The sequence below is a fragment of the Hemitrygon akajei genome, chromosome 2 (assembly GCF_048418815.1).
Source record: "Hemitrygon akajei chromosome 2, sHemAka1.3, whole genome shotgun sequence".
Taxonomy (NCBI): domain Eukaryota; kingdom Metazoa; phylum Chordata; class Chondrichthyes; order Myliobatiformes; family Dasyatidae; genus Hemitrygon; species Hemitrygon akajei.
In genome coordinates, this window is record NC_133125.1 from 162033403 (window position 1) to 162046694 (window position 13292).

Consider the following 13292-nt stretch of genomic DNA (forward strand, 5'->3'; position numbering starts at 1 on the left):
CAGCTCTTAGCTTCATCCCTCCCCCCACCTCCTGTCTTCTCTGTCATTTCGGGTCTCCCCCTCCCCCTCCCACTTTCAAATCTCTTACTGTCTCTGTTTTCAGTTTGTCCTGACGAAAGGTCTCGACCCGAAATGTTGACTGTACTTTTTCCTATAGATTCTGCCTGGCCTGCTGCATTCCACCAGCAATTTAGTGTTGTGTAAGTGTGATATGGTTCATTTTGATAGGTCAAATATGATGGCCGGATATTGTATTAATGGTAAGACTCTTGGCAGTGTGGAGGATCAGGGGGATCTTGGGGCCCGAATCCATAGGACACTCAAAGCTGCTGTGCAGGTTGATTCTGTGGTTAAGAAGTCATACGGTGCATTGGCCTTCATGAATTGTGAGATTGAGTTTAAGAGCTGAGAGGTAATGTTACAGCTATATAGGACCCTGATCAGACCCGACTTGGAGTACAGTGCTCAATTCTGGTCTCCTCACTACAGGAAGGAGGTGGAAACCATAGAAAGGGTGCAGGGGAGATTTACAAGGTCATTCCTTACATTGGGGAGCATGCCTATTCTCCTTGGAGCGACGGAGGGTTAGAGGTGACCTGATAGAGGTATACAAGATGATGAGAGGTATTGATCGTGTGGATAGTCAGAGGCTTATTCCCAGGGCTGAAATGGCTAGCACGAGACGGCATAGTTTCAGGGTGTAGGAACAGAGGAGATGTCAGGAGGAAGATTTTTTTAAGCAAAGAGTGGTGAATGGGCTGCCGGTGGCAGCGGTGGTGGAGGCGAAAACGATCGGATCTTTTAAGAGACTCCTGGTGGATGAACATGGAGTTTAGAAAAATAGAGGGTTATGGGTAAGCCTAGGTAGGGACATGTTTGGCATGGCTTTGTGGGCCGAAGGGCCTGTGTTGTGCTGTAGGTTTTCAATGTTCATATGATACGTTCTTAATTCGGCAGAATGTTAAAGGTCACAAAGAGAAGGCAGGAGAATGGGGTTGCAAGGGAGAAGTTATCATGGTGCGTGTCATATGACATGTGTGATGATGGCCTTCCATTAATACCTCCTTCACGCTGTTGTTCTTTTTCTTTTCTCCATCCATCACCATAATTGTACTTGGGAAATTTTTCTAGAGAAGTGGTTTGCCATTGCCATTGGAATGCGGCCAAGATGTAAAAAGAATCATAATCTAATGCTTTCCCAGCATATGTGACAAATAAACTCTTTTTGGGCTTCCAGCCAGTTTCCGAGATTGTCTGCCTGGTGTCAGTGGTTGCAAAGCCAGGACTTGTGATACGATTCTTGGCCCAAAACGTCGACTGTACTCTTTTCCATAGCTGCTGCCTGGCCTGCTGAGTTTCCCCCAACATTTTGTGTGCATTGCTTGTGATATGCAGAGTTGCTGCCCATGGCCCAGTGAGCTGAATGGCCTAATTAACCTCTAAAACTCTTTCTAATCTTGATCAGGGTGGGGGAGGATAAGCTTTGTCCAAGGGTGCAAGAAGGCTAGCAGAGGGAAGGAGTACCTTACACCACTGATAGGCCTATTACGCTTTTACCCGTAGCAGCAGCAGTAACGTAAATTAGTGGATAGCAAAGTAGTTACAAACAGACTAATGTCCACAGACCAGTTCTATTTTTTTTTTGAATCAGGGGAGAGCGCGAACACAGTCCCCCACTACCACAAATTATGCAGTCGAGTATCCCGCATTTGGGGATATCGCAGGCGTCAGTACACTCGGAGTGCAATGGGATAGCCTCGTCCTGGATCCTCGACCCTCCTGATCACCAACGGTTCCCTGCCAGGTAAGTATGCTTTCTACCCTCCCGCACATTTAGCCAGCCACACGCACCTCGCCTTAACATCAATACGAGTCACAATTGCAAACCCTACTTTGTTTCATCTTAACCACAGATGGCCTAGAAGGACAATATAGCTTCACATTTTACCCTTCGACTCTTTCCTAACCAGTGTTATTTTTCAACATTTATTGTCTTCTTTACGCCCTTATCTGCATATCTTCCTTAAATGGAAGTCGCCTTGCCGTTCCAAAGCTGCCCGCCAGACGTCGGTGTTACATTCACAACAGCAAATACAAGGGATTCTGCACTAGAGGCTGAAAAACTTGAGCAGCACACACAAAATGCTGGAGGAACTCAGCACATCTGACAACATCTATGCACGGGAATAAACAGTCGACGTTTCAGCCCGGGACCCCTCAGAAATCCTGCATGTGTTCCCCTCCATAGATGATGCCCGGCTGTCCGAGTTCCAACAGCTCCCGTCCGCTCACAGCCTCTGCAGCGCCACCTTGTCCTGTATGGCCGGAGGCCACAGGTTTATCTCAATCTGAGCTCAGCTGACACAGAGCCAGGGTTTAGAGGGCAGCCTCCAAGCTGCAGAGTGTGCGTATGAACTCTCTTGTGAAGACAGCCTGTTGAAGTTTCATTCCGGAAATGGACTATTTTACACTTGCTGTTCTGGGTTCCACTCCAAGATGATTCTATTCCAGCTAAAACTGGGGTCTTAAATCTCAATAAAATCTCATTTGTCTGTGGCAGAGGGGAAGGCAGGGTAAACAGGTGACGACAGACTGATGAATCAACCAGCAATTCCCAAGTCATTCACCTTGCTCTTGGGCTGGGACCTGGGACTGGTGACCTGCTGCAGGAATTGGAGATGGTGTCTAAACCCATGGATCGGTATGAAGGGATCTCTGAGCCCAGTGGTGATCTAAATCTCGTGGTCCACGCGGGGACAAATAATATGCAGAGATATAGTGGGTCAAAGAACACCACCCCATTGCTAAACCCACCGGATCCCTATTTCCCGCATTACCCAGATGTGAATGCTGTGGTTTTCATCGGTAGGAATGGTAATGAGGGTGAACTTACTTAACTGGTGAAACTTTGCCTTCAGGATGTAATTGGATAAGCAGATCATAACAAGTCCACTAAGCGGTACAGCCACGGAAACTGTCAACGACAGACGGTGCAAGGATTTAGAGGACATTGTTTCATTGCTGACACCGACATTTTTTTGTTTTATCACAATAAATAATCTGCAGCTTACCACAATGTCCCAGGCCGCTGTTAATCTTTCCTAGTATAGGCATGAACAACAGCAGGAGAGATGCAGCGAATAAAATAATTATTGGTAGAGTGACAATACCTGGAGAGAGATGTAACAACTGTTAGGCGGGAGATCTCATGGTACTTAACAGAATAAAATACAGGAAGGACAAGATGACCTCCCGTTCTATCTTGTTATGACCTTGCACCTTATTGTCTACCGGCTCTGCACTTCCTTCTCTTCTTGTTACATTTTATTCTGCATCCTGTTTTGTTAACCGTGTTCTGCTCGATGCATAATGATCTGATTTGAATGAACAAATGCAGGGCAAGCTTTGCTTTTCACCGTCCCTCAGCTTGTGATTCGTTCCTGTGTTCCCTTCGCTTTTCCCTGAAGAATATTTGAGCCACTCACCATAAGCAGCTTTCCTGCTCTTATGTTTTGCTCACCCATCTTTTCCAACTCGCTCCTAATCTAGTTATTTACCAGGCCCTGATATTTCCTGAAACTCTCTTCACCAATCTATCATCTCAATCGACCAAAATTAACCCATCTCGGAAGAAGGGACTCAGCCTGAAACATCGCCTCTTTTTCCTTTGCATCAGCAGTTCCTGATCAGCTGAGTTCCTCCAGCATTTTGTGTGTGCTACTCTGGATTTCCAGTAACTGCAGAATTAGCTCACTAAGTTGCACACCATTTTCTGGCCCTTGTGATAACAGTGTCAACCCTTTCTGATGGGACAGGAGTCCAGATGGAACCCTTCCCTCCCACCCCCAGCTTCCACGTGCATTGTTCTGTGTCCCGTGAAGTGGAGCCTCGCTTTCTAAAACCCATCCTTCTGTCACGTATCCCTCACCATTCCCTGTAAACCAACCGGATCCCCATTCCCTTTAATTCCATTGGTTGCCCATTATCCATGTTTGCTCCAAATCCACAGCAGTCCTGTTCCACTCCGCCTCATTTCTTGAATCCCCCAGATCTTTCATCACCATGTTCCCTCTAAACAAGGAGTTCTCAATCTTTCTGATGCCATGTAACCCCTACCTTTAACCGAGGGGTCACTGGATCCCAGGTTGGGGACCCCTGCTCTAAACCTACCTGGTTTCCAATCACCTCATTCCCTCTAAACTCACTGGATCCCTATTTCCCACATTCCCTTCATACTCACTGGGGCTCTGATCTCTGTCTTTCATCCAAGCCCACCAGCCCCATTCTTTGAACTTCCATACACCCATCAGGAACCCATTGTCATGTTTCTCATCAAGAGCCCTGCACCTACCTCCAACAATACTCCAGGAAATGAGTGCCAACTGAATGACAAGGAGAGACGGAATGTGCCAGGAAATCATCCACATTAAGAAGAGATAGAGTTTCCCTCGAGATTCTGCAGAGGAATGAACACAAGCATTAAATGTGCAGTCAGCCCTGCCCTGTAACAGAAGTACAGGACACCTGAATTAAATCTTCAGTGCTCTGCCCCATAACAGGTCTACAGGATGCATGGCAGGTACAGTTTGGGTGATCCAATGCTGGATCCGGCTGGAGGTGAGACTGTGTTCCCACCCAATTCAGAAATGTTTGGACACTGGAACACCAATGAGAGGGCTCACTGACACCTTTCCTGGACAATCACTTTCTCTTCATTAACTGTTCATGGAGGGTATGGTATTCTACTGCAGTGCATACAGGTAGTTAGTTTGTGAACCCACGTGCTTTGGTTAGTTGAGCGAATAGAAGTTACTTGTTGGTAAATACATATTCTCAATGCCTCACTGATCATTATTCCAAGGGGTGATCCTCGTAACAACATCTGCATGAAACGTTGCCATAGAAAAGCAGCATTCATCTTCAACTACACTCATTCTATTCCTTGTGTTCCCACAGTCAATGACTCTTGTTATTTCATGCTCTCATTATTGCCATTTATTTATATACATTTGCATTTGCACAGTTTGTTGTCTATTCATCCTGTTTACAGTTACTGTTCTATAGATTTGCTGAGTATGCCCACAGGTAAAAAAATCTCAGGGCCATATGTAGTGACATGCGTGTTCTCTGATAATAACTTTTACTTTGAATGGTGCAGAATCGCCTCCTCTTTTTACTCTCAACTCCAACCTGTATTCCCTCGAAACTCCACTCCTTTTATTGGCCAACACCCCCTCCAAAATAATCACTAGGGTGGTTAAGAAAGGTGGATGGTGTGTTGGCCTTTGGTAGAAGGGGGTAGGAGTTCAAGAGGTGCAAGACAACAGTGCAGCTCTATAAAACACTTGTTGGACCACACTTGGACATTGTGTTCAGTTTTGGTCATCTCATTACAGGGAGGAAATGGAAGCTTTAGAGAGGATGCAGAGGAGATTTACTAGGGTGCTGTTTGGATTTGGGAACACATCGTAAGAGTAAGCTAGGGGTTTTCCTTTGGATGACAGGAGATTTGACAGGAGTGTATAAGATGATAAGAGGGGTAGACAGAGTGGACAACAAACACAGTCACAGTGTATGAAACATATTGCCAGAGATGGTGGTGGAGGCAATAACATTAGGGACATTTAAAGACTCATAGATAGGCATATGGATGCGAAAAATGGAGGGTTGTGCAGGAGGGAAGAGTGAGATTGATCTAGGGGTAGGTTAAAAAGTCACTACAACATCTTGGGCTGAAGGGTCTGTACTGTGCTATATTCTATGTTCTACTCTTCCCCACTGCAAGTACAAATTCAGCTCCGCAGTTCCTGCTTTGAATGCTAATTCACACCCTCTTCAGATGTGATGATCCCCTCTGAAACCATTACCACCCTATACCATGGCTGTTCCCCATGGTAAACCTCAACTGTGTTCCCTGGGACCCAAAATGAGCAAGTCCGAAAATCTCACTGCAGCTCCAGCAAGCTGACTGAAGACCCAGCTTACTGTCTGGGTCAAAGCCGCTCCATTTTGCCAATGATTTTACCACTGTTATGTCCCCTTCTACTTTCCAGTCTGTTAGCATCGCCCCTTCTGTCTAACCTCCACCTACTTAGCTTTGATCACTAGCAAACTTCACAACAGCGCAGGAAGGTAGAGCAGTTAAATGACACAATACCAAAAGATATAGGAAATGTATTAAACCATTTGTCCCATTGAGTCTGCTCCAACATTCCTGCATGGCTGTTTCATTATCCTTCCCAACCCCATTCTCCTCCACTCTGCTGTAACCTTAATAATCTAGAGCCTATCAACTTCCACTTTAAAAACACCTAAAGACTTGGCCTCCATAGCCATCTGTGGATTCCACAGGGACAAGGGAGAAGGTGAGGCTGAATTGCCCATCTGCCAAATCATTTGCTTTTCCTAGAAGGTTGACATCAATAAGCGAAACCTTACAGAGGTACCACCAGTTTACATTTTAAATTGGATTTGAACATTGCCACATACCTTGCTCTGACATGCACTTATAGGTACAGAATGCAATTGATCCAAGGACATTCACTCCAAAGAACAACAGACCTGCTGTCCCAAGCATAATGACCATAATCTGATCTGGGGGAATACCTGCAAGTTAAAAAAAATAAGTATTAACACATGCTTTTAAAAAAAGTTAATTAAACAAGACCCCAATCTGCAGCTATGGAAAAGAGTAAACAGTTGACTTTTTGGGCATTCCTTCCTCCGCTAGCCTGCAGGTCACCCTGGGCAATGTGTAGCACCTGCTTAACCCCCGTTCAGGGTCGTGTGAAACCATGGGAGCAGGTGATGGATATCACAAGTCCTAGTTATGCAACCACCGACGCCAGGCAGGAGATCTCTGAAGAGTATTGATAATGTCTGGGGTCACCCATCTTGTAAAGACACTGCCCTGAAGAATGCAATGGCAAATCACTTTGGCAGAAAAAATTGCCAAGAGCAATCATGTTATGGAAAGACCATGATCACCGACATCGTACGATGCACCACATAATGAACAAATGAAATTACTACCATTCTGATTAACTACAAACACAAGAAAATGTGCAGATGCTGGAAAATTAAAGGTCCACTCTCTTCAGGCCTTTTATGTTGGGTTGGTTTCAATGAGAACTCCCCTCATTCTTCTGACCTCACTCAAGCAGAGGCCCAGATACATCAACTGCCCTCTCCAGAAACTCAACTTCATCCGGAAATGTGGCTGAAGTGAACACAATAGACGAAATATCTCAAGAAGGTAGCATCCATCGTTAAGGACCTGCACCATCTGGGACATGATCCCTTCTCATTACTTCCTTTGGGTAGGAGATAGAGGAGGCTGAAGTCCCTCACTTGATGTTTTAGGAATATTTTCTTCTCCTCCACCACCAGATCTCTGAATGGTCCATGAACCCATGAACACTACCATCGCTGCTCCTCCCTCACAATATTTAGTAGTTTATTTACTGTAACTTGGATTTTTTTTTTATGTCTTGCGCTGTACTGCTGCCACAATACAACAAAACTCACAGCATACGTCAGTGTTCAGAGAGCCGATTCTGATTTTGTCGGCAGTGGAGGAGGGAGCAAGGTTTGCTGGAGCACCAGTCAAGCACCATGGTCAGCATGGACAAGATGGGCAGAAGCGTGTAGCAGCCAGAGAGATTCAGGGTTTAAGAGAATAATCTGCTTGCCGTTAAGAACCCCAGTGCAAAGGGCCCTAGTGAAAGTCAGTCAGGCTGACACCTGGTCACCCTCGGTTGAGAACAGAGCTGAGATCCTGCGGACTCTCCCATCATTCCCACTCCACTGCGAGCTCTCAGGAAGACAGGACAAGCAGATGGGGATGTTTGGGACCTGACATCTTATGAAAAAGTCCTATATGATAGATTACAAATCTAAATAAGCACTCTGGTGAAGGCAATAAGTAATCGATATTTGGGAATATTTGAAGAAATGTATGTTGCCCAGCAGCAGTAACCTTGGAGATGAACCACGGGAATGATCTGAGTCAGGGAGTCAGAGAAGAACTCACTGAGGTTCACCAAGAGTGGGCAATATCAGAGGGTAGCTTGTGGGGTTTGAAAGTAAACTAAGGAGTTATGAAAATAAAGGTCAGCAGAGAAATTCTGCAGATGATGGAAATCCATAGTAACACACCCAAGAGGCTAGAGGAACCGACCGGATTCGACAGCACCTACAGAGGGGAGAAAACAGTTGCAGAGTGAGACCCTTCCTCAGCACTGGAATGGAAGGGGCAGAAGCTAGAATCACTGCCTGGTGGTTGGGTGGGCACCGCACAGGATTGGAATAAGCTGCAGAAAACAGTCAGCTCCATCAGGGACACGAGCCTCCCCAGCATCCAGGACATCTTCATTGCCTTAAAAAGGTGGCATCATTATTAAGGACCCCCATCACCCAGGACATGCCTTGTTCTCATTGCTACCATCAGGAAGCCTAAAGGCACACACTCAATGACTCAGAAACAGCTTCTTCCTCTCTGCCATCCGACTTCTGAATGGACATTGAACCGATGAACACTACCTCACTACTTTCCCCCCTCACTTTCTGCACTATGTACTATGAACATAGGAGGACATCACATTTACTCCCAAAATGTCAATCACAAGTCAAACCCACCATAAATAGTTACTGTAATTTTGTTTTTTTAGGTATTGCAATGTACTGCTGCCGCAAAACAACAAATTTCATGACACGTGGGAGTGATATGAAACCTGATCTTGATTCTCACAAGACAGTGGGGGGAGCAAAAAGAATAAGGAGTGAGAGGAAGAAATAATGAGAAGTTGGAGAAATAAATGTTCATGCCCTCAGTCTGGAGACTATTTAGACATAATTTGAGGTGTTGCTCCTTCAGCCTCATCACACCAGTAGAGGAGGCCATGGACAGACATGTCAGAATGGGAATGGGAAGTCAAATTGAAATAGGTGGTCACCAAAAGATCCTGCCTTTCACAGCAGACAAAGCATAGGTGTTTCATAATATAGACAAAACCTGTGAAACTAAACAGTTAACTAGTCTTAACCTGAAACCATGTAGGGAAACTTCCAGTTTGAATCAGTTATAATTAATTCTGGTCCCCTACCCTCAGGAAAGATAATATTAAGATTGAAAGAGTACGGAGAAAATTTACAAAACGGTGTCATTTCTTGAGATCCTGAGTTATAGAGAAAGACTGAATACGTTAGGACATTATTCCCTGGAGCATAGGAGAATGAGGGGGGATTTGATAGAGGTATAAAAAATTTTGAGGGGTATCGAGCAGATAAATGCAAGGCGGCTTCTTCACTGAGATTGGGTGAGATTAGAACTAAAGGTCATGGGATAAAGGTGAAAGGTGAAATGTGGAAGGAGAGATTGAGGGGGAACTTCTTCACTCAGAGGGTGGAGAGAGTGTGGAACAGGCTGTCAATGGAATTGGCAAATGGAGGGCGAGGGTTGATTTCTAAATGTAAGTGAAGTTTGGGTAAGTGGATGGCTATAGTCGATGGGTCTTGGCAGAGTAACAGCTTGGCATGAACCAGACAGGCTGTGCTGTAGTGCTTTATGACTCTGATAAAGGAGACAAGCTGTTAGACAATGTCACAGCTGGTGCACTATTCCCAGGTATTGTATTGAGCACAAGAAACTCGAATGGCGTAGGAGGCAGGATACCCCCAGACTGATCTTTACACTCTCCAGAGGACAGCCTCTGGTTAACAGTTGTTCCCCAATGACATCCCAGCCAAAGGAAGGCAGCTTTCCTCCTTCACTCTGTCAATCTTTTCAATTTCAACTCCAGTTCTGGCTTGGCTGCTCCTACTGTCACAGTGAGCTTGCAATGGCTGGGTGCCAACGTAACGTTTACTCTCAAAATGTCAGTCACAAGTCAAACTCACCGTAAATAGTCAGCTGTGACTTATCTGGACGGAGCTGACAGGATTCGTTGCAATACAGGTGTACGTTCCACAGTCATCACTCGAGGCCCCTGGGATGACAAGGACTCCGTTTCCCTTCACGAGCTGGTGACGTGGGTTGATCCCCCCTCCGTCTTTCCGCCACTGATACTGATGAGGGTATCCACTGATGTTGCAGCTGAGCTTGATGGTATCACCCAGGGAGCTGGAGTTACTCCTCAAAGAAACTGCTGAGAGTTTATCTAATGGGGAAAAATACAGACAAGTCAGTTAGAATATCTCAATGTTTATCAGTACTTTTGGGCAGATGGGGCTCATCAGCCACGGTTGGCAGCTCATCCAGGAGAAGGAACACTCTGATCTCAAACCTCTGCCACCTCGCGGCTATACCCACTCATGGGGAAGGCTTCAGGAGTAAACCCAGATGAAAAATCTGGAGCTAGAGTCCCTAAGGCGGTGAGTTCAACGCTGACTGGCAACTCCTGTGATGACGCTGGGGCCAACTGTATCGGTCTCCGCTGTTCCATATCATACTGTCCTGGCTTGCATATCATGCATACAGTCGCCACACAACATCCATGTTTGAACCCAACCAATAGAGGGTCTCATTAGTAATGATATCTCATCATTTGACTCTGCAATGAAGACAATGGACAGTAGAGTGGGGTGGGGGTGTGGTGAGTAGAACGGCTGAGGGATAGGTTGGGGCAGAATGGCTGACTCATAGAGAACTGAAGCAGCAAGTCCAATGGGGAGAGCAGGCAGGACTGGCAGGTTCAGCGTCTACTTTAAATGCCAGGGCCCTCACGGGTAAGATGGATGGGCTGAGAGTGTGTTTTAGCATATGGGATTTTGGTATCATTGCAATTGTGGAAACTCAGTCACAATTCCCACTGCTGCCTGTGAGGAGTTTGTGTGTTCTCCCCGTGGCCGTGTGGGTTTCCTCCAGGTGCTCCGGTTTCCTCCCATTGTTTAAAGATGTATCGATCGGTTGGTGGATTGGTCATTGTAAACTGTCCCGTGATTAGGGAAGGGTTAAATTGGAGGCTGCTGTTGGCATGGCTGGAAGGGCTGGGAAGGGCCAGTTCCGTGCTGTATCTGAGGAACTGGTGCAGGGGTCAGGTTTTCAGATTTCTGGATCACTGGGATCCCTTCGGTGGAAAAAGGACAGGTCACACCTGAACCTGAGGACGACCTATGTCCTTGTAGAACTGGTGGGGATGTTTTACACTAATTTGGCAGCGGAATGGGAAGCAGAGTGATAGGGCTGTTGGTGTACAAGTATTTTATTTGTTTATTGCGATACAGCGTAGAATAGGGTCTTACTTACGGCTTTTGAATCATGCCGGCCAAACCCCCCAATTTTAATCGTAGCCTAGTCATGGGACAATTTACAATGACTAATTAACCTGCCAAGCGGTACATCTTTGGGCTGTGGGTGGGAACTGGAGGACCCAGGGAAACCTACAGGGTCACAGGAAGAACATACAAACTCCTTACACTCAGCAGCAGGAATTGAACCAAGGTCACCTGACACAGTCCAGTGAGACCGGGAGGAAGGACTGGCAGATGACAGGGCAAAATTTCAGTCAGAGGGATGAGTTGAAGTTTAACATAGGGGCATATTCAGAAGGACTGAAGGTATTACATTTGAATACACACTGTATATGGAACATGGCAGATGCTCTTGTAGCCCAGTTAGAGATTGGCAGGATTGACGGTGTCCGCATCACTGAGTTATGGTGTGAAAGAAGATCACCGTTGGGCATTTAATACCTAAGGATGCACATTGTATCAAAAGTACAGGCAGGAAGGCAAAGGGGGCAGGGTGGTTCTGTCGGTAAAAAATGAAATCAAATCCTTAGAAAGTGACATAAAATTGGGAAATGTAGAATCTTTGTGCGTAGTGTTAAGAAACTGCAAGGGCAAAAAGACCCTGTGGGAGTTATATTCAGGCCTCTGAACAGTAGCCAGAATGTGGGAAACAAATTACAATGAGAGATAGAAAATGCTTGCAAAAAGGCTGATGTTACTATAGTCGCGGAGGATTTCATTACGCAGGTAGATTTGGAAAATCAGGTTGGTGCTAGATCCTGAGAGAGGGAATTTATAGAATTATAGTGATAGAGGTAGCTGAAGAAACTGTGCAGGCATTCATATCAATCTTTCGAGAATCAGTACATTCAGGAATGGTTCCAGAGACTGGAAGATTGCAGATGTCACTCCACTCTTCAAGACGGGAAGGATGCAGAGAAAGGTCAGTTACCCTGACTTCAGTGGTTGGAAAGATGTTGGATACGTTATTGAGGATGTGGCTTCAGGGTAAGTGGAGGCACATGATTAAATAGGCCAAAGTCAGCATGGGTTTTGTTAAGGTGAAATCTTGTGTAGCAAAAATGTTGGGAGTTTTTTAAGGAATTAACAGGCAGGAGAGTCAATTGATGTTGTTTACTTGATTTTCAGAAGGCCTTTAATGAACTGCTGCACATGGGCTGGTTAACAAGGTAAGAGCCCACAGTGTTCCAGGAAAGATACTAGCATAGATAGAAGATTGGTTGACTAGCAGGAGGTAAAGAGTGGGAATAAAGAGGGTCTACTCTTGTTGGCAGCTGGTTTCATTTCATGTTATATGTCAATGGTTTGGATGATGGAATTGATGGCTTTATTGCCAGATTTGCAGATGATACAAAGCTAGGCAGGTAGTGTTAAAGAAGCAGGGATTCTGCAGTAGGACTTAGACAGATTGGGAGAATGGGTAAAGAAGTGGCCGGTAGAATATAGTGTAGAGAAGGGTGTGGTCATGCATTTTTTGTAGAAGGAATAAAGGCATAGTCTATTTTCTAGATGGAGAAAACCATTCAGAAATCAGAGGTGCAGAAGGACATGGGAGTCCTTATGCAGGATTCCCTGAAGGTTGGCTTGCAGGTTGTATCAGTAGGAAGGAAAGGAAGAGCAATCATTTTCACTGGATTGGAATTCGAGAGCAAGCATGAAGTGCTACGGCTTTATAAGTCATTGTTAAGACAGTTCTTTGAGTACTGTGAACAGTTTTGGGCCCCTTATTTAAGAAAAGATGTGCTAGCATTGGACAGAGTCCAGAAGAGGATCATGAGAATGAAAGGGTTAATGCATGAGGAATGTTCTGGGCCTGTAACTGCTGGAGTTTAGAAGAATGTAACGGAATGTCATTGAAACCTATCAAATCTTGAAAGGCCTGGATAGAGTGGATGTAGGAAGGAGGTTTCCTAGAGTGGGTGATTCTAGGACCAGAGGGTGCAGCTTCAAAATAGAGGGATGTCCTTTAGAAAAGAGATAAAGAGGAATTTCTTTAATCAGAGAGCATTCAATTGCACAAATATCTGTGGGCTATACTTAAA

The 13292-nt window shown here is 45.4% G+C and overlaps 1 protein-coding gene and 1 non-coding gene across 3 annotated transcripts in view; both read right to left on the reverse strand.

The window, feature by feature from the left end:
- The window catches only part of LOC140717460 (uncharacterized), a 35768-nt gene that overhangs the window by 8443 nt on the left and 14033 nt on the right, over positions 1–13292 (reverse strand). Inside the window, exons 5-9 of one of the 2 annotated variants that reach the window (XM_073031047.1) lie at positions 9898–10157; positions 6490–6606; positions 4352–4456; positions 3072–3170; positions 2894–2974 (exon numbers count right to left, since the gene is read on the reverse strand). In XM_073031047.1, the coding sequence (XP_072887148.1) occupies positions 2894–2974; positions 3072–3170; positions 4352–4456; positions 6490–6586 (382 nt within the window). In that variant the 5' untranslated portion in view covers positions 6587–6606; positions 9898–10157. Of the gene's footprint in view, positions 1–2893; positions 2975–3071; positions 3171–4348; positions 4457–6489; positions 6607–9897; positions 10158–13292 lie in introns of those variants that run through there. The other variant, XR_012096555.1, reaches the window with a different exon arrangement.
- LOC140722774 (U1 spliceosomal RNA) lies at positions 1649–1812 on the reverse strand. The gene has a single exon (XR_012097744.1). It is a non-coding gene; the product is annotated as a U1 spliceosomal RNA (small nuclear RNA).